Source organism: Prionailurus bengalensis, chromosome A3, assembly GCF_016509475.1.
Source record: "Prionailurus bengalensis isolate Pbe53 chromosome A3, Fcat_Pben_1.1_paternal_pri, whole genome shotgun sequence".
Lineage (NCBI taxonomy): Eukaryota > Metazoa > Chordata > Mammalia > Carnivora > Felidae > Prionailurus > Prionailurus bengalensis.
Window position 1 is genome coordinate 117,873,183 of NC_057354.1, and position 27,898 is coordinate 117,901,080.

Here is a 27,898-nt window from a genome sequence, read left to right on the forward strand (position 1 = left end):
AACAAGCTTTCTTTAGTGCAAATACTGTAGGCTTGGATTACAGTAAAATAACAAAACAACAGAAAACACCACCAGAGATGCTTCAGAGCAGAACTACTCCTCAATTTTCAAAACTATACAAAGATTTTTGAGCTCGCAGTCCTGCCTGGAGAGGCCTATTTAGAAGCCTTTCCAATGGGACCATTTCACCAATACTTAAACAAAAAAAAAAAAACAAAAAAAACAAAAAAAACAAAAAGAAAAGAAAAGAAAAAAGAAAAAGAAAAAAAAAAAAGGATGCTCAGAAAGGTAATTAAATTCCCCATAGAGCTATGACTCTTGTACAACCTGTTTCCTCCAGGATCTTATAGCAGACTTTACTCCACATCATTGACAGATCTCAAATACAGATGCACGAAATTTATGGTTTTCCACTATATACCAAAATACGATATATACATCTCTCGCTGCAGAAAAGACACCCTGACACCTATTCTTTATACAAAGGCAAATATTTTCTTCCTCGATATCAAGTAACCACAAACTAAAATAAATGGAATAAACGTTTAATCACACAGAGAAAATAATTTTTGAGGAACGTTGTATTCTCTTACAATATAGACTTCTTGGTGACCACTGTCCCCAGAGGAATGACCATCCGTCTTTAAGAACAGAACCTTTTTATACAGTTTATACAGCACATGTCACAAGTCATTTTAGAAACAAAAAAAAAAGCATCATTAGCCTAAATTTAAAAACAAAAATGAAGAAAGAGAGGGAGAGAGGAACTGAGTACTTTAATGCTGTTTCTATTCAGGCTTGGTACAACACAAAGATGTAAACATTTTAAATAAATAATAAAATAAATGTCAATTTCTTCTCCCCCTCCCCTTCCCATGCCCCGCTCAAATTGACCCAGCCTTTCCTGAACACATCAGCACTGGCCAATTAAAACCCTCTGTTAATGTATGGCCCAAACACTAGAAGCATGAGATGTCAAATTAGTAGTGGGATGACTGAGTTTTCTTTTTAAAAGCTGCAGGAGGCACACTTGGAAATGTAGGCACGCACGCACGTGTGCACGTGCACACACACACACACACACACACACACAACCTGTCAATAAATAGTGAGATGCTGGCTTTTAAGATAAATGCCAAGAAGACTCAACAAGCAGAAAGTAGCAAGACCCTTTTACTTAAGTTTTTAAAGGAAGTTACACACATCACGTATCCTATTGGTCCACAAATTCTAGAAGGACTCAGGTTACCCCTCCAACCTTCTGAGGAGTGCAAAGGAGCACATGACAAGGGAGAGGGAAAAGAAGTTTGGAGGTGGGAGGGCACTGTGGGGGATGGGTCTTTGAGAACAAACCTCCGACTGAGGGCAACCTTGCCTGAGATCTTTGAAGACGGACCTTCTCACCTCTAAGTGTTTTTGTTTATCCATTACTTGGGGGCCTTTAACAGGGGATACCCTCGCCCCTTAGTCTTATCCTAAAGAGGGTATATTTATAAAAGTGCCTAATACAGTGCCTGGCACATAGTAGGTGCTTATTCTTTTCCTTCTTTGAGGGGCTGTGTGATATCTGATCAGGAAAGGAGATCAACCTGAAACATGAGATTGCAGGAACATTTGTTGGTCCATCAAGGGGAGAAAAGTTCCATTGCCTATGGCGTCGAGCCCTCCCTTAGACTCAGAGCCCAGTGGGAGCAGAGAAGAGACTCTTGTCCCCAAAGCCTGAGGAAAAGAAGCCATAGCCTCTGATGGCTCCTGGCCGAGATGCTTGTGTGACTGGCCAGTGGGCGCACCTGGCCTTTCTCACAGGCAGAACAATGATGTCTTTCTGCAAACTTCCCCACGAAAGCTCTGCGTGCAGCTGGCCCCGGCTATTTCCTAAGCTTCACCTGGGATCTCCTCTCTTTCCTGTGTCCGCAGCTGTGTCCCTCCACTCAGCCAGGAAGAGGACGGATCCCAGAGAGGCCAGCCAGGTGGCCACGAGGACCGTGTGTTTCACACTAGCCTGTCGAGGCGCGCCTGCCCTATGCCGTCCCAGAGCTGCCTGCAGCCCAACTGGAGTCCACACCAGCTGCCTCGCGGCTGGGGACACAGGGGAGGCCCAGCAGTTCCCAGCTTAAGCACCAAGGCGCCCCCACTGCAGCTGTTCCTTTAGTCGGAGCCACGGGAGGAGAAAGCAGGCCTGGAGTCCGGTGATTCTGGAACAATGGGGTGTGTGCAGGAACTTCAAGAACAAGCCAGAAGAAGCCTCAGCTAACTGAGGATATACTCATGAGTTAGGTGTGAATGGTCAGCCTTCCCCCAAATAACCTCTGGCTTTGGGGAAGCCAAACCACCTCCAAGAACAAAGCCGGGGGTCCTGAATGGGAACACAGCTTAGAGGCCTCTAAAGCCCTGTGAGGTGGTGGTTTTTCCCTTCTGCTGGTCCCAAAGCCAACACAGCTTGAAATCTGTACTAAGGCCAAACGCTATCCCAGTAATGTCCAGCCTGGCCCCAAGTCACAGATTACGGCCTGCCTCGGGATCAGTGCTGTGCAAAGGGGGGCACAAAGGGACTTTCAGAAATAAAACACCAAAAAGCAGCTTCATTTAGGAAATATATATAATATATGTATATTATATATATATATATATGCAAAAAGAAGCAAATAGCTCCCAATTGGCCACAAATACCACTTGAGATGATTAAGCCCTTCAGAGCAGAGCGCACCCCAGTTTTCTTTGCCCACCTCCTGCGTTTCCTGGCTGACTGCTATTTCTTTGGTTAATCCAAAGCCAGAAACTCAATTGCCCAATCTAATGCCCCGCCCAGAACCTCTGGGAAATCGGGAGGGCAGCATCATAGCCAAGGAATGTGGGAAATAACATTTTTAAGGTTTTTTGGGGGGGAAAAATCCTTTTTCTTTTAAACTCCATTCTCTGCATGGCTTATCCTTCCCCACATCACTTCCAGTCAGAGCGGGCTGCATGTTTTAAGCATTTGGCGGCTCCATTCTGCATGTTCCATTTTAGTGCACAGAGGAGGGTCAGGGGCATTAAGTCAGGACCCGCCCTCGAGGCCTGGGTGTGTGAAAGGAACAAGTGAGCTAATGTGTCACAGCTCTCTCTCTCTCTCTTTCTCTCCCGAGACTAACTTTGAAATTTAACCCCCACTGGGTTTGATTTAAATAGTATCTATATAATTTTAAATTATCATACAATGATCTCTAGAGCTGAATCACAACAGTGGGGTCTCTCCCAAAGCACTAGCCCAGCAGAGGCCAATTCTAGAAGATCAGCCAGAGCTTTGCCTTAGGGAGAAAAAGGCTCAGAGGGGTGGGAGGCAGGGCCCTCGTTCAGCTGTGCTCTTGCAAGAGGCCAGGAGGACCTCCGCCCCCACGCCCCGCCCCCTGCAGTGGGAAGCAATACATCTCATCTCTGATTTCAGCAGCCCCCCCGGAAGGGCATGAAAGCCCCAAGCCTTAGCAACAGCTCTGGGCCAGAGGTTCACAGCTGGCTGGCTGGACCTGAGGAGCACACTGGGAGGACACGGTGTGGAAGGGAGAAAGCACTCCATCAGGTAGCAGATGATGACCACAGAGGGAAGAAAAGGCCTGACATCTCACTGAGAGGCGAATCCCACTCTGCCTCCCCTCCTTCCTCCCCTACCTTTCCCTTCACAGCAAAGGTGCCTTCAAGGCTTGGGGAGGTGCCCCCCCCCCTCCCTGCCCCAGGCAGCAATCTGGGGAGGGCCCAGGCCCACGCTCATTAAATTTCTGTGGGTGGCGTCATCCTGAGAGCCAGACCGGGGATGGCAGAGCCAATAGAGACTTGGGAGTGCTGTGCGGTTCCTAGGGAGGGACACCTCCCTGGTCTAGTAGAAGGGTCCAGGGGCAGGATGGCGAGGCAGTAATTACAGGAGACGTCCTGCTCAAGACACCAGGTCAAGGGAAGCTGGCTGGGACACACCTGTGTGGCTTGTTGGCACTATTCCTGGCCTGGTAATTAGGCATTTGGCAAACCCAACCTGTGCCCCGGCTGTCTCACTCACACCCTGTCTTCTGGCCAAGCCGCTCCTCCAAAAGTTGTCTCCAAGGATGGGCAGGAAGGGTCCTCCAGGCCTCCCAGTGATGGCAGCATCTCCTTGAGAGCTCAGGGAGCCCTGCTGGTGGTTCTGGAGATGGTGGTGGAGCGGGGAGTGTCAAGGGAGGGAAGGTTCTGTATTGCACATTGACTGTCCCCTTCTGGACAAGTCGGCCCCAGCAGAAGAGTCAGTCACCTGCTGCCCCATCTCCAGAAATGAAGAGCTTTAATATTCAGACCACCCCGATGAAATGTCATGGCAACTTTGATAAAAACCAAGAGGAAGTAAAATCGACACTGGGGAGAGGAAGGGGCGAATAGAGGGAAGGTGAAACCAAAAGGCACTGAGCATGCTTGGTGGGGCGGGGAAGGACACCATCACTCCAGAGACAGATCGTAACAAAGGGACAGGAACGGTCCACACCAGCTTCAGGCTCTTCAGAAGCCAGAGAGATGCCTGAGTCCACTGAACCAAGTTCTCCAAGGCTTTTCAAGACACAGGATTCACTTTGCAAGATGAACGAGGGAGGAGGTCCCGTGAGTTCTAAGAGATCACCAAAAGTCCTCAACACCTCACCACCAAATCCCACCTGGGTGTCCCCAGAGCCGGGAAGCTCTCTTCTCTGGTAGGGTCCCCCTCTTGCCCTCACGGCCCTGGAGTGCTTGAAGGTGCTGGTCCCTGGGAAGGAGGCAGTGACGAGGACCCCCTGGGAGCTGGGTTACAGAGCCAGCAGAGTGGGGGAGTTCAAGGAGTCTGATGACTGGTCCCCACTGCTACTGCTTCTGCGGTGTGCCTTGGAGCAGGACTCGGAGGGTGACGCAGGCGACTCCTGCTCCAGGACGCTGGGGTAGGTGAAGACGAGGTTCGAGGTGCCCGGAGTGATGGCAGGTGTGGAGGTCACCACGATGGGGGTGTGCAGGGGCTCCTCCCCGTAGAAGCCCCCAGCAATGCTGATGGGCTTGATGACAGAGCGCTGGCCCTTGTCCAGCCCGGCCGATGAGGATGAGGGGCTGTCCTCTTCCAGGGGCTCCTGCTTCACCACGACGGCACCCACTCCTCCGCCTCCACCGCGCAGGGGCTGGAGCCCAGAGGCTGGGGGGGATCGGCGCTCCTCGGGGCTGATCTTGCACACGGGCCCGTGGGCCACTAACATGAACTCCAGCTTTTCCTTCTCCTTCTGCAGCTCAGCAATCTCCTTCTGCAGGCCTGACTTCTCCTCCTCCAGCTCCTCTGTCTCCTGCAGGGGGAAGAGAGGTGTGTGAGGGATAGGAGCCTGCCGGGGAGACCTGCTTGGGGTGGGGGTGGGGTTGGCTTCCAATCCAGGTGAGAAAAGGAAAACCAGAGCTGTCCCCAGAGGACCAACTGTGCAAGCAGCCCGCTCACACCCCTGGCCACGGACCCCACTGGCTCTGAGTCACCTGGTGGCTCAAGATTCCTTTTATGTCCAAAGCTCCTGAGAAAGGAGGAGAGTAGGCTCGGAGGAAGGCTGAAATGACACCACGACCGAGGGCTTACTTTGTGCCAGGCACTGCAGATCAATCCTCCAGGAGATTTCTAAAGCAGGCATCATCAATCACCTCACTTTGCAGATGAGGAAACTGAGATTCAGAGAGGTCTTGTCATTTGCCCAGTGTCACAGAGCAAGCAGGTTACAGGGTAGCCCAGACTTGACCCTGATGTATCTACTCCAGAGTCCATATGCTACCAGGCTCTACTGCCCCGCTGCCAGGACTGCAGTTTCCCAGGAGGGGGGAACAGTGAGGTCTGGAGGGGAAGGGAGAGCAGCATGCAGTTCCCTGCACCGCAACCCCCCCCCCCCCCCAGTCCTTCTCATACCCCTTCACCCCTGTCCAGCCTGCCTGTGGATGCATAAACACTAAACTCTACGCTGCACACACAAGCTTTGGACAGTGCCAGCCTGGCAGGAAGTTCTCCATTAGTCCCCGCTAAATCGTCACCGCCCCACTTCCCTTTTTTACTCTAATTTCTGAAGCGCGTGCTTCGGGACTCACAGAATCCTGGGAGAATATTCCGTTCAGTCCCTGTGCTTTAACAGATGAGGAACCTGACAGCCTGAGCAGGCGAGGAGGGTGGCAGGGTCCCGTGGCGAGGAGCTCGGCCCCCTCCCTCCCTTTGGTACAAAGCCAGAGAAGCAGCAAAGCACATGGAAGGAGCAGGTATGAAAGGTGACAAGGCGTGTGTCACGGCCTCCTCCCCACTTTTCCCCTAACACAGATTCCCGTTCAAGAATGAGATGATGTGGGCCAGAGCTTCGCTGAGCAGAGTACAGCATATTCCACAGCAGTGAAAAAAAGTTTCCATCTGTCTCAAGGGTCTGACGAACGTCATGAGCTTATGAGAGGTTTCCTGTGGAGGATGTGGCTCAGGGGCCTGGGTGGCTGGGGTGGGTGGGGCGGCGGGGGAGTAGGGTGTGAGGCTTCTGGGGGAGGGAGGGAGGGAGGGGAGGAAAGCAGGCGGCCCGGAGGAGGAGGGGCTATTCTGGGGCTAGTGGTAGGGAGCACCCAGGGTAGACTCAAGAGGACCTGGCCCCTTAGAAGGTTAGTGGTAGGGAGGACTCTCCTGGGGGAGTCTACCCAGGGAGTACTGATCACTAAGGGATCTCTTCACCTAGTGACGGAGAGCTCCCGGTCTCCCATCCGATGCTCACACACACCTCCACGGGACATCACTACAGGCTACATGGAATTCACACAGTACACATTCAATTCCCAAGAGCTCTCACTCTTGGACAAAGGGGACCTGAAGCAGGTGGATGGTACCTGGGAGCATTCGAGAACGTCATGGGATGTGTAAGGTAATTTGTGATTTCCAGAGCCCGTCCCTGGCTGGTCATTGTTAAGGACTGCCAACAGTCTCCCTCTAACATTCTGCTCAGGAGAGTTAGTCCTGACTTTGGGCTTCCTCCACATGCCATTCAGCCCACCTTGCAGGGCTAGGCTCTGGAGGGAGTTATGTGACGTTGGTCAGGTCAGGCTTTGAGAGGGAAGGGCAGGGCCACAGCCCCCCCAGGTGTGGGCAATTAGGCAGCAGGGGAGAGTGACTCACAGGGCAGAATGAGGTACCAAGGTGACAGCTTCAGGCTCATAGCAGAGATTAGGAATCCTCCTGCCCATGAAGGATACGAGAAAACCCCAAGACAGTACGACTCAGCTGGCACATGACCATCTCCATGAGACCCAGAGAGCTTCGAGACCCCCTCAGACTGCAGTCTCCCCCTGTCCACACCAGCTAGCTTGGATCATTCCTGCTGGTGGTAGGCATGGGGGCGGCTGGAAGGCTGGGAAGTAGCCCCAGAGGGGGCAGGTCTGGGCCTGCGCGGGCTCTCAGGGCCTAGCAATACCAACACTCTGTGCCATCCCTCACCCAGGGGCCCCAGCAGGTCTGAGAGCAGGAGACGCACAGGTGTTGGGTCCCTGCAGGCTGTTGAACTCCCTCTCTGGGCCCAGGCTGGTGCCAAAGGCCAGCACTCTCCCCCAATCTCTACTTTAATCAGGGCAGTGCTAAACCTATGTGCTCAAAGGAAGGAATGTTTCTGTCTGCACTGACTCATCTATACAGGCCACTGGTGGGCAAGGAGAGGGTGGGAGGCCAGGAGGCCTGGGGCCCTAGCACGTGCCCACCCAGAAGGGCCCCCGGCCCCTGCGGAGCTCCTTACCGCCTGCAGCTTCTCCGTCAGCTCCCGGCGTCGGTTTCTGCACTTGGCTGCAGCCAGCTTGTTCCTCTCCCTTCGGATTCGACGTTTCTCCTCCTCTTCCGGGGACAGCTAGAGGCCAAGGTCAAGGATCATGATTAGGTTTGGGTAAATGGTTCCCTAGCTTTGTTTCCTAACTACATTTTAAGAAACTCTTCTGGGATGGGTATGGGGGGGGGGGGGGAAGGGAGAGAGGCGAGAGGAGTGTGGTTGGGCTCAGCAATTCTAGAATATGCGCTCCCTGCTGTGGCCACCCGGGAGGGCCACTTAGAGCTGAGCCCACCCTGGAAAGTGACAGTTCCAGGCTTGAGGGGGAGAACAGGGCAGCAACGTGTCAAGGACTCAACAGCCCAGACAAGATGGTAGCATTTATCATGTCAGCCCTGATCCAGGGCTAAGGCCAGAGAGGAGAAGCTGGGGTTGCTCCTCCCAGAGTCCCTTCATACCAGCCAGGCCTGGCCCCACCCACTTACACAGCTTCTCCCAAACCCTGGCCAATTACTCCTCCCCACCACTCTGCCTACTCTGCAAGCCTCATTATCCCCATTTGGTTAAGTAGCTCGGCCCAGAGTAAGAACCACTGGCGGGAGGGGGGGGGGGCGGGAGGGGGCTGGGGGGGGGGATGTTCTATTGCCAGAAGGTGGGCCATGGATACCACCCGGCTTCCAATTCCTCTACCAGCCCCAGCGTGCCAGTGGCTCACAGTTCAACCTGGAGGGCTCACTAGTGTGCCTGGCACAATGCTAGGCTGGACAGGACAGGCAAAAAGGAGAAGGGACCCCCCAGGCACATTAAATCCTGCTGTCCACCACCCGCATTCATTCAACAAATGAGAACCTTCCATGTGCCGGGCGTGGTTTGAGAGGTTGGAGATTTATCAGAAAACGAAATGAACAAAAATCCCTCCGCAGAGCGTTTCATCTAGCTTCTTGCAAGGAGGCTGGTTGGGGGCCTGTGACTCATGCCCCCTGGGCAAGAACTCTGCTCCACTACATAGGGCTGAGACTCTGTTCACATACAGCCCTTCCTGTGACCCCAGTGCCCCTCAGTGCAGGCAGAGGTGACAGGAGGAGATGGCTGTGGGCCAAGGCCGAAAGTAATTCCGAAAGAAAGACCATTCTGCGCAGTTCTCAGACACTGATAGCACACCTACTGCGTGCCAAGCTCAGTAGTGAAGGCTTAGAAGATTCTTAGAGGAGTAAGATCTGGGTCCTACCCTAAGGGACAACATGGGAAAAAAGCCGAAGCCACTTTTGGAGGGGTGAGAGAAACTGTCCCCACTGAGAGAGGGAGGGAGTCACGGACCTGACTGGGCCCAGGTCAGAGTCCCCAGGGCTCCCCACAACCCTGCAGGTCTGTTGCTGTGATATCCTGAACAGCAAAGCAGGGCACAGCATCGGAGAGGACAATCCCATCTCTGTCTACACTGAGGTAACCCTATGGGCCCAACCAAGATGCCAGAGCCCCACATCAAATTCTCCAAGCGTTGGCATGAAAACGTGCCAGGCAACTCCTTGGACACGAAGTCCCTCTGAGGCATCAGGCCACCTGAGCACAGAGAGGCTCGTCACACCTCCTCAACTTTCAAATCCACTGCCCACCCTCCAGCAGTCAAGGTGTGTGGCTCAGGGGGGAGGCAGGAAGCCTGGCACGCTAGGGAGACCTACCAGCCTCCTGGCACCTCAGATCTCCCAGGGCTTCGGCTGAGCCCTGCCTCGTCCTGCATCTGCCCCGGGGACCTCCTTCACACCCGGGATATCCTCCTCATGTTCCTTCACCTCCTCCATGACCTCACCTCAAGCGATTAAGAACCAGACCCAGCTCCCCTCCCGCATCAGCCCCACCCTCATTGTGCCTCTGCCCCCTGCAGTGGTCTCCAGGTGGGACACAGAGAGCACAGGGTCTGCCTCTGGGAGTCCCCAGGCCCCTTCCAAAGACCTGGTCTCAGGGTCCCATACCTCGTCCCACCTCCACCTCCGTCCTCACGCCCTGTCTTCAGCCCCGGCCTCTGAAATCCTCTGCCTCCCCTAGAGAGCCAAAGGCTCCACATTCTCTCTTCTGAGAGGTCTAAGGCAGACTGGAAGCAAAACACGGATATGGGGGCGCCCGGGTGGCTCAGTCGGTTAAGCATCCGACTCTTGGTTTCAGCTCAGGTCATGATCTCCCAGTTGGTGAGTTGGAGCCCCGCGTCGGGCTCTGTGCTGTTGGTGCAGAGCCTGCTTGGGATTCTCCCTCTCACCCTCTCTCTGGCCCTCCCCCGCTCACGCTGTCTCTCTAAATAAATAAACTTAAAAAAAAAAAAAAACCACAAAACCCTGATATGACATTTCTGTGTTGCCATGGACAAATCACCAAACCTTCTAAGCCTCAGATTTCCCATTTAGAAAGTGGAATTATTGGGACCTGCCCTGCCTTCCAAAAAGTTTCTGTGGTGATCAGATGAAGACTCTGTGTGAGGGGCGCCTGGGTGGCTCAGTCAGTTAAGGGTCGGACTTCGACTCAGGTCACACGGTTCGTGGGTTTGAGCCCTGTGTTGGGCTCTGTGCTGACAGCTCAGAGCCTGGAGCCTGTCTTTGGATTCTGTGTCTCCCTCTCTCTCTGTCCCTTCCCTACTCGTGCTCTAGGCTCCTGTCCTGCTAGTTCAGGAATCCCTCGCAAGACCAGTCTCTCTCTCTCTCTCTCTCTCTCTCAAAAATAAATAAAAACAAAAAAGAATTAAAAACAAACAAAAAGATTCAGTGTGAGGGCCCTCTCTAACCTAGAAAGTGCTAGAAAGAAGATGGAATTCCGAGGTTCCTCTCTGAAGCTTTTTCTGAGCCCTGGAAGAATCCACATGAACCGGAGATCCACAGTGCACAAACCTGGCACCTTGGCCCTGTGTGGGGACTGGCTGCCCAGCTGAGGTCATGAGGCCACTTGGCTGCGGCTCTGAATACTTGCTGCTTCTAAACTTGTCTCAACCTGAGCCCAGCAGAGTTACCGAGGGCCTGCTGGCCCCGCCGCAGCCCTGCGTTCGGGATTCATCACGCAAAGGGCTACCGGGCTCACCCTGAGGCCCAGATAAGGCCTTCATCCCTCACTGACGAGGGGCAGAAAAGATGAAGACCTTGTTGTGGTACATTTCAGCCTCCCTCCCCCTTTGGCTGCTTCCGGACCGCTTTTGGCCTCCTGATTAGCCCAGAAGTCTCTCCGCTATCTGTAAGGTATGGGGCAACGTGGGGGAGCTGTCAGCATAGGAAGTGTTCAGGGGTGGTGACTTCAACGCGGTTAAAGCTTGAGTGTGTCAGCACCACCAAGTTCCCACCCACAAGCCACACACCCTCTGCTCCCGGCCTCCTCGGGTCACCGCCACTGGCCTAAGAGGCAGCCTCTGGGCAGGCTTGGAGCAGGGCAGTGAGGCACCATGTTGGCTCTGGGTCACAGGTTCCTCCCCCTGGGGGAAGTCAGGAAGGAGGAAATCAGCTTCGGAGAAAAGACCCTAGGGCTAGGAACCCAAAGAGCCACGGTTCTAGGATGCTACTCCCCAGGCTTCCTCCAAGCTGCCAGATGATTGTCTGAATTCCTAACTGATGTGGGACAAAATGCTCCTGGCTCTCTCCCTCCCTCGCCGAAAAGGAAGGAAATCCTCCAGACAGATTGTCCTAAAGGCATGCCTAGGGTAGTGCGGTGGGAAAACCACAGGGCTGAAGGTCAAAGGAGGTAGATTCCAGTCCTGGCTCTGCCACTAACTCACTTTAGTGAGAGGAGACAGGCCCCTTCTCCTTTCTGGACTTCTGTTCCCTCATCTGTAAAATGGGGACAGAGGGGAAACTGGAAAAGCTGGTCTCCAAAGTCCCTTCCAGATAGAAGCTTCTCAATTTAGTGTGGGCGAGGCCCAGAAAAGAAGGAAGAGTGCTCAGCACATCTTGCTTTGTGTCCTGCTAGTTCAGGAATCCCTCGCAAGACCAGCTCTTACTTCGGGGTCACTTACATAAGGGGGGGATCCAACTCATCGGTGACTAGAAAGCTTGACACCTTGGGCTCCTGAAGGAAGCGTATTTCATAAAGGACATTATGATCACTGCTACTGCAATATCTACAATTACGGAAAGCAACAGTGAGGGGGATATTGGCCATCGGCCCCCACAGCAACGGAGAGCCAGTGTCTATTACTCTCCCCCTGCGCTGACTCCTACCATTAGCAGAACAAACCAGCATGTAGTGGACGCAAGGCCCCGCTTTGTCCTCAGAGGAACAGAGAGCCCATGAACGCTTCCACTGTCTCGGAGTAGCGACCCTTGTAATTCTAAGTACCCTGGGGACTGCTGGAACTGGATCCGTGATTATCCACAGGGCACCATGTTTGAAGGTCCTTGTATTGGAACACTGTGGACCTGGGGTCTCAGAGTGGAGGTGGACAGTGGTGGAAATGGATAGGATTGATCCTCCAGGCTAATATCTCATCTGAAAAAGGGATTCACCGCTAAAGTATCTTCCCTTCCCTGGATCCATGGTGGCATGGTATTGGTAAGAGAGCACTGCACAGGGAATCCAGGGAATGGGTTCCTGTCCAGACTTCCCTATTCTCTTGCCAAATGGCCCCAGGCATGTTTGTCTGAGGCTTCGGTTGTGTCATCTGTGAAGGGGGACCGATGGGGCTCTTGGAAGGCTCACTCCCTCTTTTTATGCATGATTCTGACCTCTCTTTGGGGAATCGGGGGGCCCATCACTACCCTGGTTCACTACTGATACGGACGACATGCCTTTTCGGTATGGGTAGATGGTGTCTAGAGAGCACGGGCCCGACACTTTCTGGTGTCCCTCCCTGCCAGGCTGACTCCTTCTCAAAGCTGAACCCTTTGAGAATAAAAAAAGCTGATGCCTGACTTCCTCCCCTCACACGCAGTCAGCTAAAGCAGCTGAGCAAACTCCGAAGACCCCAGCGTCCCTGCGCTTCTGGGACGGGGATTCCAGGCACCCAAAATGGGCTCCTGCTGCCAGCCGGAGGCCCCGGACGACACCGAGTGGGCCTGGAGGGCGACCCTGCAGGTCGGCTGAGTGTTTCACCGGCCACAGACCCTAGGGGACGATCAAGGGCTAATCCAAAAAAAGCTCCCGGCCAGAGTTTCGTTGGCTGCTTGTCCTGTGGCTTCGCTGCCAAGGATCAGGGAAGGACACCACTGTAGGCAGGTCCTAACAGTCCTTCCCATTTGCTGATACCTTACCACATGCAATGTGTTTTCACAATTGTGATCTCATTTGCATGGCAACAAGTCCTGGCTGGCAGGTACCATGATCCCCATTTTGCAACTGAAGAAACGGAGACTCGGAGATTCTAAGGGACATGAGCAAGATGACAGAGCCGGGCCTGACTCCCCGGCCCCCAGCTCTGCTTCCAATGGGGAGGGTCGCGCGCCCCCGGTCCCCAGCTCCGTCTTCTCCCCAGTGCTCGCTCCCAGACCGCTCCCCCAGCTCCCCACCATTCCACAGAAAAACACTGTGCGTTTTGAGGCCCAGAAAGCCACTGACGAGGCTCCTTTACACTGATCTGAGCCGTACCTGCTCATCTCTCCTCCTGCGGCCCACGGTGGTGCCAATGGTCTTGATCACGCCAGGTCTCGGGAGTGCCATGTGCCCAGGGACGGAGGCCAGGCCCGGCAGGGGGCTGTAGGGGTGCGAGCGGGGGTACGGGTTGGACATGGAGGTGATCACTGTGGGCTGTACCATCCACTGCAGGTCCTGGCTGGTGGTGATGGCGTTGATGGTGGGGATGAAGGCGCTGCCTGAGCCAGGCATATCTACCCGGAACTTCTGAAATGAGGAAAAAAACAGTATTGAGCCAACAGGTGCATAATGGAACAGGACAAGCGGAGCCAGGAGGTGAAGCAGAGTCAGTGCTTGGGGGGGCCGAGGTCGGAACACTGGGTGGGCTTCCCTGGACACCCAACAACCCAAGAATCAGTGGGATCTTAACTACTCCTGAGGCCCCACGTCAGATCCGCTCCCCGGAGGTCCTGGCAACTCGCTCCCCAGGTGGCTCGTAAGTGTGTGGTCATACCCCAAATGACTTCGAAGACAGATGCGGCCCCTAGCCACTCAACACTCAGCAGGCTAGCTCTGCACCTGCAGGAGTGCAGGCCTCCTACCCGGCCTCACGAGCCTCTGGGTCACCTCCAATTAGTCCCCAGGGTACTGGGGCTCGGGACCCTCTGAGGACATTGGCACACCCACGGGTTGCGTGGGTGGGGGGGGGCAACAAAGATCACCAGGAAACTTATTGTGCCTGCTTTTGTTACTTTCTGAATAGGTTCAGGATGGGGCTGGGACCCCATCAGGGTGAGACCAGGTCCAGGAAAAGGTGTCCTCCAACTAATGAGACTGCAAGGGTTAGCATCTGTGGCCAGACCTTCCTTCTCCTCGCCCTTAACCGCCATCTTGCTTGGGGCAGACACACTGCGTCTCTCCCTACCTACCTACATATCTATCTGTGTTCATGTTTGTGTCTGTGGGAAACTCTTGTGCTGCTAGCTCAGCGTTTTCTCCCTGTCTCTTAATTCATGCCCAGACCAAGTTGCAGAACTCTCTGGAACGTGCTGCAGGAAGCATCCTATTTAGAATACAAGATGATGACAGAGTACAAACACTAAAATGGGTCAAGCTCCTCTTTCTTCAGAGCGACTATTAGAAAGTGAGGGGAGAAAGGAAGGGCCTCCCTGCCCCCGCAGCCCACGGCTTCCAGCTCCTCAGGGGAAATCTCCCCTAATGAAGCCGTCATCCTCCGGTGACCCCCATCTCCACTCAAAGGAGTTCTGCAGCTCCTTCCTTCCCTAATCTGGTGGGTGACGAGATGAAAGCAATGAGAGCACCTGCTGAGCACTTACTAAACGACAGGCACCATGGTAGTGTTTGACCTAAATTATCTCCTTCATTCTCCCTCTGAGGTAAGAACGACCATTATCTCCACTTTAGAGGCAGAAATTTAGGCTCAGAGAGATTGAGTAACTTATCCAAGGCCACATGGCTCGTACGCAGGGGGGTCAGGATTCAAAGAGGCTCTCAAACACGGTGCTACGCAAGCTTCCGTAGTGTTGCTTTTTGCTTCCTTGAAATCCAGACCCAAGTGCCGTAGCCACCCCTCCTGACCTCAGGGTGTCAGCTCATCCCTGTCGACCACCCCTCTCACCCAGGAGGCCCCACAGGTCCGATCCCAGATGAAATCGTGCTATCGCTGGCACAGGTGCTATAGCTTCCCTTCCTATCTTGGCCTGGTCAGACCAACCAGGAGTACAAGTATTAGCAGCAATGGCGGCTGCCACCACCGTTGCCTTTGTCCCCGGTGATGACACGTGGGTTCCTGTTATGCAAGTAAGTGGAGCTTAGAGCACCTCACTGTAACTGGGGGAGCTGGGGACCCCTCCTTGCTCACTCCCCTGCCGGCTGCCTGACCCTAGTCTGGGTGGTGGCACGTCTCTGCCTCCCTTCCCAGACTGCCCTGGGGCCCGGGGGCAAGGGCGTTTTGTGAAGAAAGCATGACCCAGCACGATGGATTCTGGGATTGGGCGAAGAGAGCCCCAGTGGGATGAATCGTGAGACTCGGTGAAGTTACCAGTGGATTCTGGGATACTATGAGAAGAGCTGTCCAGTACAATGGATTCTGAGTCACCTTGGAAGGCAAAGACGATTCGGCTTTTTATCAGGAGCTGCCTGAGCTGGGTGTGCGTGTGTGTGTGTGTGTGTGTGTGTGCGCGCGTGCGTGTGTGTGTGTGTGTGTGTGTGTGTGTGAAGGAAGGAAGGAAGGATGCAGTGAACAAGGAAGACTCCAAGTAGGAAATGATCTTCAAGGAGAAGAAAATGGACAACTCAGCTGGGCCTCTGAGGAGACAGAGGATGGAGAATGCGTGCGCGTGGCTAAGCGTGCGCAGAGGCACGCAAGGCCCAGACAGCTACGCTTCTCTTGGGCTGCTGGAGGGGAGCGGGGGGGGGGGGGGTGGTGTAGAGAGGAAGGTGGTGGCAGGAAACCCTCCACCTGGAGCCAGGAGGCCCGGACGGACACCTTCGCGAAATCACTGAGGACTTAGTTCTCCTGTCTGTGAAGAAGAATCTGAACACCAAACTCGCAAATCACTGTCACGATTAAACAAGTAGCTCCTTGGAATCACTGGCTATAAAAGGCACTCCGGTGGTTCTCCACCGAGGCTGCGCGTTAGAACATTCTGGGGAGCTTTCTAAAAACACCAAGGCCGGAGCCAGCCTCGCCATTAGGGTTCTAAAATAACACGTCCGGGGTGGGGTTCTGATAAGGTGTTTTTTTTAAATGCCTGGGGAGATTCTAGCGTGCAGCCAGGGTGGAGAACCGCCGCTCTGAACCAATGGAAGGCGGCATCGTCATCACGAGCAGCACCGCCGCCGCGGTCACGCATCACCGCGGTGCCCGTGCACTCTGCTTGGGGCGGCTCCAGGAAAGACGGTCAGCTTCCCACTCCTGGGAGGCACCCGGCATTTTTATTCCATGTCTCTCTTCAGGTCAGGTTCTGGGTCTGAAGGGCACCTGAGGCATCCAGCATGATGGTTCGATGGGACCCTCCACCTCTGTGAGGGAACTGTCAGCTTCTCTTTCCGGATGGCATCCAAGAAATCCACTCCTCATTCCAACAGACAAACAAAAAGCTCCTCTCTCAGCCCATGGGAAGCAAGCAAAAACCCTAAAGCACAGCTCGGAGACTAAGACTCCTTGGGAGTAAGTGGACGACTCTCAGCCCCTCTGGGGGCTCTCGGTCCCCTCGCTCTGGTTCTACAGAATGTGCTCCCCGGCCAACAGCCAGATTGCTTGCAGCAATGGCTTGGTCTAGACAAAACAAGACAGCCATAAAAACAAGGCACTAGGTAATGACTGCCTCGAAACGCATGTACAACTTGTTTCAGAGGGAGGTAAAGCCATCTGGATAACACACTGGCCCTAGGAAAACAATGTCCCATCCCCACAGGGGACTGGGGCTGTGATAAAGAAGGCTTTTGTCTCCTAGAGGAGCCTCTCTGAGACACTCACACAAGTTTAAATGGGTTCTGGCCGATGTGACTTGTCTCAGCTCCAAAGGTATTACTCAGAAAGCTACACCGGAGTAGGAGAGATGAGGTGAGGCTAGGGGGTCCGTGGTCCCAGAAGTCAGCCTGACAGTCTTCTCTGCCAGCAGACCTGACCATCAGTCAAACATCGTGTTGGGGATAAGTCATGGTGCTCTATGGAAGGGTTAATACTGAGCAGAAACCAACACGGGGTTTCCCAGCTGTGAGCACTGGAACACCACGAGCCCTGCTGCAGCACCAAGTGTGTGCTGGGAGGGGTGGGGGATATAGCAGGGAACCCAGGACGTCACTTGAGTCCCCAGGGGGGCTCTCCAGCCCCCTTGGGAGCTCCTCCTCCAGGGACGGGATCAAAGATGCTGGACGGCTGTGTGGCATTCCAGCCTGGCAAAGCCTCCAGATGCTTTATTTGACTGTGTCATCCTGTTGACTTCTGGGTGGGCAAGAATGCCTATAAAAGGACAAACTGGCCCCCACCGACCTCCTAGAGCAGAGTCTGACGAACATTTGCTGTAAAAGGCCAGATAGTAAATATTTTAGGCTTTGTGGGTCATGCGGTCTCTGTCGCAACTACTCAACTCTGCCATTATAGCGTGGAAGCAGTCACAGACGATATGTAAACAAATAGGTGCGCCCATGTTCCATTAAACCTTATTTACAAAGACACGTGGGTCATAGTTTGGCGCCCCCTGTTCTAGAGGCCCATCCCCTCTCCAAATGCTCGGGGTGGGGTGGGGGGGGAATAAAGAGAGGGAACAAAAAAAAGCCAAACACAATTAGAACTCTTCCTTTAACCCAGGGAGTCTCACTCAGACCCTGAAGCTGAAGTTCGAGCCCTTACAAGATTTGTTGTGTGTCTCTGGCGTCATAAAGACCCTTCTTTATCCCGAAGCACCTATATTTAAGGATGCCACGGGGCTGTTCAGTCCCGCTCCCACAGCCTGTTTAAGAAAGACAGCTCAGAACACAGCGCCCTACGGCCACCAAGCTTCGTCGGGTCAGAGGGGTCCCTGCAGCCTAGCACTTTCTGATTTGGGAAAATGACCTTCCTGAATTTTACAGCTAGGCCTTGGATTCAGAAATGAGGGTCAAGAGCAGTCTAGGATCTAGGAAGCACAAGGGTCTAGGAAGCAGGGTGTGGATTCCCATTTTCCTGAAGACACGGATGGGGTTGAGCTTATCTCAGAAACTCCTGAGCTGGGCACAAATGGCATTTGAGATGGAAGTCAGGGGCGGTGTTGTCGGCCAGGTATTCCACCATCACATTGATTCTCAACTGGGCCCCCAACCACTCAAGCCACGAAGCCCATGAATACCTGTGACCTGTCTCAGCAGGCAGACAGGTAGGACTGTGCATACCCGGAAATGGACTGGGTTCTTTCTCTTAAGAACCACCCTCCCCCTTTTTCTTTTCTTTACATCCCCAGCATGGGAAAAGAAAAATTCCAAAATCTCCAGAGACTGGCTCAGGGGAAGAGGACAGAGTGAGGGCAAATGTTACCTCATACACCCCAGAGCACAACTGAGGTCCAGCTGGACCCAAATGCTCTCTATTTTTATTAAACGTGTCATTTTCTCCAAAGCCTTCTATATGGAATTCAATCAATCTTCACAGATTCTGCATTTGGTATCACTTTGACCTTTCCGCTCTGAAGAAAGCCATTTGTGTCACGATGGAAATGGTTGCTAATAACTCGTGATTTCCCCACATTTTACATGAACACTCTCTCAGGTGATTTGCCTCCCGTCAGCTTCCTCTCTTTCCCAGGCTCGCTCAAAGGAACCACACTCTCCCCTTCCTCCTCTGAACTGCCAGGGTGAAGCAAACAAGGGAGAGAAGAAAAACAAGGGACAGGAGAAAGCGACTGATACAGAGTTACCTGTCAGGGTCCCCAGTTTCTTTCCTCCCAGGGCCCTTCTGGCCAGAACCCCCCACTCCAAAGCACCAGGTGAGGGTGGGAAGGGTAATGCCCACTATTCCATGTACCCCTTCTGCACTCAGTGGAAGGGCATGGCATCTGATATTCCCTTTAACTCCAGCAGGGTGAGAGTATGGCCAAGTCACTGCCAGTGAGATGGTGCTGGGCAAGAGAACGCATATCTTCTCTTTTTGGCCCAGTGAGTTGAAGAGGGATAGAGTTACCAAGCGGGGTTTGGAACAGATCTATTTGCCTCAATCAAAGCAGCTGCCATCATGTTGAAATGCTGTGGCCATCAAAAGATACCACATGCAACATGGATGAGACATGTCCACAAAGTAATGATGCTATTTTTTTTTTCTTTCTTTCAACAAATAGACCACAAAGTTAGCTTCCTGAGTTCTCAAAAACCAACACCTTATTCCTGTTTAACAGAGAGGAAGAAAACCTAAAGTGATAGATGGCCAAAGTGCCTACTTTGGTGTGCCCTCTCTTGGTGCCTGCTCTCACAGGAAGACTCTTGAGATCAAGATCGAGACAACTCTGGGTCATACTGTGCTTTGGACCCAGCTGGATCACCCAACCTTCTATGTCAGACTTGATTCCTTACATGTCACATCTTTTGCTAACTTCCAAATATCAAGCTCACCCTCAAAGGACAAAGATTTGTTAGCAGGGAGGGTTTTCAAAAGGATTTGCTGAAGACAATTCCAAAAGAGGGGCATCGTAAAACGTGAGTCTAAGAGCCATGGCACTCAAAGAAGTATTTAGTCTCCTCAGTGAATAATTATGAAGGGGACCACAGGGATTTGGATGTGTACTTCTGGTGTGTTTGCATCAAGATACAAACGAAAAAAAGAAAACGAGGCCCCTAACTTTACACTCACTTTGAATAATAAGGCAGGCAGAAATAAAGTAATGGCAATGCACTCAGGGGCCTGGACAGAAAAATTCAGCTACCCTCTCAGACAATACATGACTGCTACTTCACCCCGTTCGCTTTGATGAAAAACTGACGCTGACTTCCACCATCAAGAATCAGTAGAACAGACAAATTCCTGGGATAACATTTCGTTTGATCCTAATCTACAACATCTACAAGATCAAAGACAAAGGGGGGGGGCACCAAACCCTTCATACATACACCTCCCACCTTCCAGCCAATTCTGAAGACCACCTCCCCCCCCCCCCAAAATTCCCAGTGTCCTGATACAAACACAGCAAGAAAACACGCCGTGGGAATTTGAAGACATTGTTCCTGGTTACCCAAAAGATCAGACAAACATCAAGACAGGGAAAGAAAAAAATGCACTCCTTTTTCAACCAGGTTTTATTTAGAACAAAACAAAATTTCTTAAGAAAACTGCATCTCAAAGTCAGGCAGTTCCTAGCTAACCGCCTTTAAATATATGGCATTTATTTGTCCTGAATTAAAAAGAAAAAAATCCTAAGAATTCCGAAAACTCACCAAGTTAACACTGTCTGGGGCTGGAAAAATACATTCCCCAGACAGTTCTTCTAAGAATGTCCCGTAGGGGGCAGTAGAGAGGTGTGATTGGGACTGACTTGGGAATCACAGTCATTTCTGGTAAAAGTTCTTTGATGTGAGGAATGTCCCAGCCTGGTACAGTTGGCAAAAGTTCACTCCGGGGAATTCTGTGTGTGTGCATGTGTGCGTGTATGTGTGTCTGTCTGTCTGTCTGTCTCTTGGGAAAGGGCGGTTGCCAAAGAAGAGAGCAAGTCTGGTATTCCTTGATTCCAAAGAGGAACTGTCCCTCTTGGTTTATTTTCACGTTATCTGAGGAACAGACAAATGGCAGCCTTGGAAAAGTCCTAGATCTTGTTTTTGTTTTGTTTTGTTTTGTTTTTCATTAAAAGGGGGCCCAGCTGATGAAAACAAGTTATGAAATGACCTATGTTTGTGTAACTGGCTGATTGCGTAATGCTCAGGTCCTGAAACCGTAATAGTCGAGCAGCCAGGCAGGGCATATATCTGGGAGGTGTTTTCCTAGGAAAGTTAGGGGAGAGAGAAAACAACAACAATAAAAAGAAAAGGCCAGGAGGGGGAGGCGTGTGCAACTATTATTGACAAAACAAAATCACCAATGTTTTGAGATTAAAACTATAACTGGAACAGGAAATATTTTTCATGCTTCGAGTTCCTGCCATATACACGAAGAGTGGTTTTAACAAAGAATTATCTGCCCCCCACCCCTCTGAAGTCCCTGGAACTCATGGCCATGTGTTAAAATCAAGCTTTATGAAGCCAGAGATAAGGTTCTGGGTTGAAAAGACAGCAACAAACTTATCAGGAATATTAGACCCCACAAACAGAGCAGGAAAAAATAATATTCACTTGCCCAAAGGAAAACCAGAGAACCCTCTTCTACTGAGTGGTCTACTGAGATACCACAAAGGAGGAAGACCCCACTAAATGCCAGGAAAGCCTCCCCATAAAGGAAGCTGAGGGAAATAAAGTGATTACAAGTTGTATCTGGTATGTAATAAAGTTACCTTGAGCCCGTAGGGTCATAGCACAGACTTGCGAAGTAACAAAAGCCTCTCAAGTCAGTCCTGAGGACCACAGAACAGCTTTGCTCCAAGTTGGAGAGATGATGGAAAAACCTCCCCCCTCCACAAGACCCCTCTCTCCCCCCCTCCCCCAGAGGCGGACAGGCTGAAAGACTTGTCCAGAGCGGCATTACCTTGCCAATCCCTCTGGTTTGAAAGGCACTTCACTCAAGCTGCTGGGCCAAACAGGCAGGCGTGTATGCGAGAACCCATGCACTAGTTATTACTAATTGCAAAATTCTCATGTGTTACAGCATGCTAGGAATTAGCCAACAGCTGCTTTTTGCTTCAGTAATGAGGCCCCATTACACCCTGCCGGACCGAGTTCTCTTCCTTCTTCCTCGCACTGGTTTCCTGTCTGATTTTCTTCCAAAACAGGGAATTGCCTCTGCTCACATCCTGGGCTCAAAGCCCTAGTGACACAGATTATTCAATCGGGGCACTGATGTCCGGTCTGACTTCCCATTCAGGCCCCAGGGTCTGAGCAAAGCCAGGCGGCGAGATTGTAATATTGCAGCGATGACTGCCACAAAAACAGCAGCAAAAGGAACAGACAAGATATCAAAAGACCTCTTTGGGATTCCGGGAGGAGGAGAGGGATGTTTTGGCGTTTGTTGAATTAAAGAGTGAGGGAATGGGCATATAGGACTCCAAACCGTGGCTTAATGCTATTTGGATTCAATAAAAACCACCACTGGGAAGGGAAAGCAAACAAAATCACCTTTAGGACAAGATTGAAAACTCATCGCCTTGGTGCTCATTATTAAAGGTGCACTGAATGTGCCCTCAATGCACAGACTAGGTCTTCTTCAGCCGGTGCTTAGGGAGACACCAGGGGAGATAGAGGAAAGACACAGAAAAGCCATTTGGGGGACTCACCAAGTATTGGGAATCACTTTGGACAAGGTATCCCTCTTCAGATCCTAAAGAGAGCCATGTTTCCATTTTATTTTCTGGCAGGGTCCACCCCTCCCAGGAGCCAACCCCAGCCCCTCCTGGCTGGCTGGCTTCTGGAGGCCAAGGCCACTGCCTTACCGGACCAACTCTTGGCTGCAGCCAACTTGGCTAGAGACTCCACAGATCCTGAGGGAGATGGGCTTCAGGTAGTAGTGGCCTTGTTTGTTAAGCCAGCTCCCTCTGAAGCCTGGGGGTGGGCTGGGGGGGGGGGGAGTGGCTGCTGCCCAGTGCAGGCACCCCACTGGCACCCCCACCCCAGCAGCACCTTTCTGGTATTTATAGACACAGATCGCAGGCACAATCCTTCCAGCGCAAACCAGTCCGGCTGCTTTAGAAACAAGTTGTTTTTCCGCTTCCAGAACCACCCAAGAGCCTAAGCAAGGCCTCTTCTTCCCCCACCCCCACTTTTCTCTGCAGGCGTCCTTGCCCCAAGTACCCTCCCAGACCCTCAAGGCGCCCCTTCTGGTGGCAGTACAAGCTCCTTCTCTGACCCGAACAGAAGATGGATGGGCACGGGGGCACAAAGGCGCAGGCCCGGAGCCTATCAAGGCTGACCTCCTCCTTCCTGACCTTCGCACCCTATTCCCAGGGCGACAACCCTCGCTCTCACTCTGGATTACTTGAAGGAGCCCAACCATGTTTCCGAATCCCCAACCTCTTTCAGAAATTAAGACTGATGGGGAGCAGGGGCAGAGAGGGAGAGGGCTTTCCCACAGGAAGAGTCCTTGGATGTCGGGAGGGGCCAGTGAGTGCAAAGATTTTTTTTTTTTTTTTTTTTTTTTTTTTTTTTTTACCCACCACGGAGAAGTGAAGGGGGAGAGGGGAACGATTTCTGGGAGAGGACTTAACAGGCTCCCGGGAAGGAGGGCTGCAATTCCAGGAGCTCGTCTGGATAAGGTGTAGCGTGAGGGAAAAGGTTGGCCGGCTCTTCAAGCCCACTACCCCGCTCCAGTTTTGTTTGTTGGTTTGTTTTTTAAGTGACGGGGGAGAACGGTGGGCGGACAACACGAAAATCCAGAACCTACAACGGTGACCCCGTAGGAATTTTCTCGCCAAGCCAAAAATGGGAAAAGAAAGCAAAAGAGGCAGTGGCGGAGAGAGGAGGGCGGGGGGGGGGGGGGTCCACCCGCGCCGCCAGGTGCACCCAGGGCCCGCACCTACCTGCTGGCCGCCGCCGCTGGTGTAGGACTCGGCGTGCGCAGGTGAGCCGCTGCTGCCCCGGGACGAGGTGTCAAAGTTCCCGGGATAATCCTGGTACATGATCCGCGGTGGGGGCCCGAGAGGAAACAGGGTGTTTTTCTTCCCCCGCCCTCGCCGCGGCCGCGCACCGGCTGCTGCGCGCTCGCTCCCTGCCGGCCGCGCCTCGGGCTCTAATCTTCACTCCCGGGCTTCTCCCCGACGGGTGGCGGGCGCGGACGGGGGGCGGCGACAGCCCGGGGACGGTGCCTCCCGAGCGCCTCGCGCCGCACTTCTTTCCTGCTCTGCGAGCGCCGCGGGACCGGCGGGCCACCCAGTCCCTCCCTCTAAAAGTCTGCGCGTCCCTCTGTCCCTCCCCTGCGCGCGCCCTCCCGCTCCCGCGCGCAGCCGGAGCCCGGCCGGGACGGCTGGCCGGATCAAAAACTGGAAATTACAAAAGAGCAGGAGCCCGGCGGGTCACGCCTGCCAAGTCCGGGGGCCCCCCGATTTCAGACAGGGCGAAAAAGGCGAAAAGAAAAGACTGCCGGCTGGGAGAAACTTCTATTTCCTCCTTTTAGAAAAGGAGCTGAGAATAAACTTCCTGTGGTCGACTCGCCGCCGGAGTTTCGGAGCGGCTCGGACACTTGCCGGGAGAAAGCAGCCTGCGCCCGGGGGAGTGGGGGGGGGGGGCCGCGGGGCTCCAGCTGAGCCGGCGCTGAGAGGGACGCGGCCCCGCTGCCCGTGCCGCCGCTCCGGCGCCCGACTGCACCCCTTCCCCGGCGCCCGCTCCCGGACGGGCCGCCTCGCCCTGCCGCGCCTCTCTCCCTCTCTCCCGGGCCCGCCGAGCGCCGCTCACTTGCTCGTCGCTTCGCTCGGAGCCCCTGCGCTCTGCCCGAGATGAGTCACTACAATGGCACGAGTTCAACTCCACTCTTTATTCTCCAGCCCCTGTACCATGTGGATTCACTCACGTCAACCCCAGACTCCACCTTGCGGGGAGGAGCGCGCGGGGAGGCGGGGGGAGCAGGAGGAGGAGGAGGAGGAGGAGGAGGAGGAGGAGGAGGAGGAAGAGGCGCGGGAGGAGGCGGGCACAGCGCTCCCCTCGGTGCCCAGGCTCCCGGCGGCGCTGACGCCAGCCGCACTCCCCGCGCGGGGAAGAAAGGCGGTGGCTGGGCAGGAGCGGACCGCGGGCGCTGCTTGGGGGCGCCGAGGCGGCCCAGGCCCTGGCCTTTCTCTACCCCCGCGCACCCCCGAGCCCAGCGCCCTTGGTCTGTTCCATTGGCGCACGTTGCCAAAGATGGTCATTTGCGTTAGAGGACGCGAGTGCGGGTTCCCTCGCTTTCGGGTGACGTGGAGGGAGAGGGATTCCCTCGCCGGCTCCCGAGCGCGCCGCGGCCTCCTCCCTCCACCGCCCGGGGAAGGGGCGCGGGGCGGGGCCCCGGAGAGCGGCCGCTCGGGCCTCGGCGCCGGGTTTTACAAAATAATCACAGCCTGAAGAGCGAGACGGGCGGTTCAGTGCGGCGCCACCGCGAGGCCGGGAGCCGGGCGCGCAGAGCCGCTCTCAGGGAGGGCGCGGCCAAGCGCGGTCGTCGGCGCCCTCCGCGGCGCCGCCCGGTGCAGCGGGAGCCCTGGGCGCGCGGGGTGCCCGCGCCGCCCTGCGGCCAGGCCTTGGCGGGGCGCGGCGCCGCCCGGCGGGGCCGACCTGCCTATTTTTCCCGGCCTGGCTGGCTGCCCACTGCTTCCCCCCACCCCCAATACGCTTCTTGGTTTTTGTTTGTTTTTTTGGGGTTTTGTTTTCGGCCCTACAATTAATCTGTTAGGGGTAGCCCTGAAGACAAAAAATTAACCAGTCAGGACATTCCGGCCGCCCTCCGTGTGGGACAATTAGGATGCATCTAATAGTAATCGGGCGTTAGAAGCAAACTCGACTGTTAAGAATTTTTTTAGAAATAGAGAGGGAGGGAAGACCGGGCGAGGGTGTGCCCCAACCAAGTCTTCAGCTGTTTTGGAGGGAAGTTCGGGGAGCAAGGAGTCTGTACTCCTGGGTCTTCCCGCCTCGCCCGGGGTAAAGAGCACAGACCTCGGAGTACGAACGCCAGGCCGTGCTATTTACGAGCTGTAAGACTTTGGGCGAGTCCCTTAACCATTCTGGGCTTCGGTTTCTTCCTATAAAATGAAGGGGTTGGGACCGATGACCTTCTAAGGCCCTTGCCAGCTCTGGTACTTCAATTGTTGTGCAAAGACGATCCGGAGGAGCACTGTACTAGGAGTCAAGGAACCTGGGTTCTGGTCCAGGCTCTGCTTTAGTCTCGGTTTGCCCAACTTTTATTTTTTTTTATTATTATTTTTTTTTTTAAATTTTTTTTCAACGTTTATTTATTTTTGGGACAGAGAGAGACAGAGCATGAACGGGCGAGGGGCAGAGAGAGAGGGAGACACAGAATCGGAAACAGGCTCCAGGCTCTGAGCCATCAGCCCAGAGCCCAACGCGGGGCTCGAACTCACGGACCGCGAGATCGTGACCTGGCTGAAGTCGGACGCTTAACCGACTGCGCCACCCAGGTGCCCCTCGGTTTGCCCAACTTTTAAGCGGCACCATCTGTACCCGCACAGGGTCCTTGTGAGGACCCAACGGGAAGCTATGTGAAGGCTGCGTACGCTGTGAAGCGCTGTGCGTTGCAACACGTCACAGATCCGGTCCTCAGTTTCCTTATCTGTAAAGTGGGGGGAGTTGCTAGGAAAGAAAAATAGAGCTGGGAGCTCAAAGCTTTCCCGGGGCACTATATAAAGCGCTGGCGTTTCCGGGACGGCTGGCGGCATCTGGCCGCCCCAATGGCCCCAAGATACGGTAATCCCAAACAATACTCGGGGTCATTGTTTACAGCTATAAAACACATTCTGTCCTGAGCTCCATCCCCAAGGACGCGCGCAACGAGGCGAGGCGGGCCCGACCCCTCGCACCTCCGCCGCCGCCCTCCGGGCAGAGTCCTTAACTCCGCCGGCCCGGGCGAGGTGTGCGGCCGGCGGATGTGCACCCAGGCCGCCGGGGACTGGGGGTTTTTGTTTTGTTGTTGTTTCATCCCTGAGTCCTGTCTGCCTGGGTGTTTACGTGCCTCTCCCAGCAGGACTGAGTAAATGCAGTTCTTTGACGCAAAACCCATCAGCCCTTTCCCCAGCGGCAGTGGCAAAACCAGAAAACTGGGGGCGGGGGCGGTGTCGGGGAGAGCGCAGGAAAAGAAATCGTGACACTTTCTCACTCGCCTCTCCGTCCCCTCCTGCGCCACACGGCCCCCCGGGTGCCTTAGCGAGATCTTGGGGGGCTGCAAGGGGAGGCGCGGCTGGGGCACCCAAGACCCTCCCGAGGACAGCCGCGTGTTGAAGCGGCGCGAACAGATGCACTTTTGGTTTTCCTTTGAGCACCAGCGGCTGCCTGGCCCTCCCCCACCCCGCGTTCGAAAATCCGGGTGCTTCTGGGTCTCTCCCACACAGTTCTTCCAGTAATGCGAGGGGAAAGGAGGAGGGGGAAAGGAGAGGGAGCTTCCTGCGCTGCCTCCGCCGTCCCGGGCGCGCCCAGGCCCCGGCCGGCGCCGCCGGGAGCGCGCGGGCGGGCGAGCGCACCCTCGCGCCCTCTCCCGCCCCCGCCCTGCCTGCTGCCCGGCCTTTTCCTTTCTTGTGGGTTCCCGTAAAGCCCAGCAGCACCGAGACGTCTGCAGAGCATCACGGAATCTGTGCTGATGCAAGTCGCTAGCCTCCCTTTGGTGCTCCCGGCCTGCCTCGGAGCGCTTTGATCCCGGTCTTCCCCAGCTCCAGAACTTGTGTTGGCTCCCTCTGCCCGCCGGGAGGCCAGCGTTCTGCGGCCGGCCCTCACCTTTCGGTTTCCCGAAGCGCCAGACGCACAGACCTGCGCCTGGTGCTGCGGGGACCGGCCGTATGCTGGTGCCTCTGCCAGACTGTGAATGCCAAGCCGAGGATTCAGCCTCCAGGCCCAGTTTCTTGCCTGCTTCTTGGGGAATCATTTCCGATCCCAGTTAGAAAGGGTCCCCTGGCTCCCTGGAATAATAGACTAAGAAGAATAGAGGCCAACCTTCACGGAGTGCTTACCAAGAGTCAGGCTGATTACACGCATTGTCTCATGCAGTCCTCCCAACAAACGTTTGAGGTGGATATTATCCCCTGGTTGCAGATCAAGAAAGTGAGATTAAGTAGCTTGTCTAGGAGATTTGGTTGGTGGGTTGGTGATCCAGTTGGAAATGCAGCTGGACCTCTATGACACCAGGTTCTTCCTCTTATCCAGGACACTGGATGACCTGCCTCCTACTGGAAGGTCCTTGTTTCTCTCTTACTGGTCTCCAGAAAGCATGGACTTCATTTTGTGCGTGACTTTGTCCTACACTTAGAGGTGCTCCTAAATTCTCAGCTGAATAAATAAACAGCCTGGCATCA

At 54.2% G+C, this 27,898-nt stretch overlaps 1 protein-coding gene and 1 long non-coding RNA gene across 3 annotated transcripts; one reads left to right on the plus strand and one right to left on the minus strand.

Annotated features, from left to right (window-relative positions):
* Window positions 1-529: 529 nt before the first annotated feature.
* FOSL2 (FOS like 2, AP-1 transcription factor subunit) lies at window positions 530-24,380 on the minus strand. Of its 2 annotated transcripts, none has more exons than XM_043604238.1 (4): window positions 23,441-24,380; window positions 13,311-13,562; window positions 7,737-7,844; window positions 530-5,297 (listed from the first exon to the last, which is right to left on the minus strand). In XM_043604238.1, the coding sequence occupies exons 1-4, from the start codon at window positions 23,537-23,539 to the stop codon at window positions 4,779-4,781; spliced, it is 978 nt and encodes a 325-aa protein (XP_043460173.1). In that variant the 5' UTR covers window positions 23,540-24,380; the 3' UTR covers window positions 530-4,778. The 2 variants fall into 2 exon arrangements, with proteins under 2 accessions (XP_043460173.1, XP_043460174.1); XM_043604239.1 differs by lacking the exon at window positions 23,441-24,380 and adding an exon at window positions 22,202-22,315.
* On the plus strand, window positions 10,744-14,028 carry LOC122497310. Its single transcript, XR_006301080.1, has 2 exons — window positions 10,744-10,975; window positions 13,488-14,028. It is a non-coding gene; the product is annotated as an uncharacterized LOC122497310 (long non-coding RNA).
* Window positions 24,381-27,898: the final 3,518 nt, after the last annotated feature.

Bases quoted from the DNA above. Each gene is read 5' to 3' on its own strand.
- FOSL2 (XM_043604238.1), bottom strand. From the start codon at position 23,539: ATGTACCAGGATTATCCCGGGAACTTTGACACCTCGTCCCGGGGCAGC. The intron at 13,563-23,440 runs GTAGGTGCGGGC...TCCTCATTTCAG, and splicing joins CCAGCGGCGGCGGCCAGCAG to AAGTTCCGGGTAGATATGCC. The intron at 7,845-13,310 runs GTACGGCTCAGA...CTTGGCCTCTAG, and splicing joins GCAGGAGGAGAGATGAGCAG to CTGTCCCCGGAAGAGGAGGA.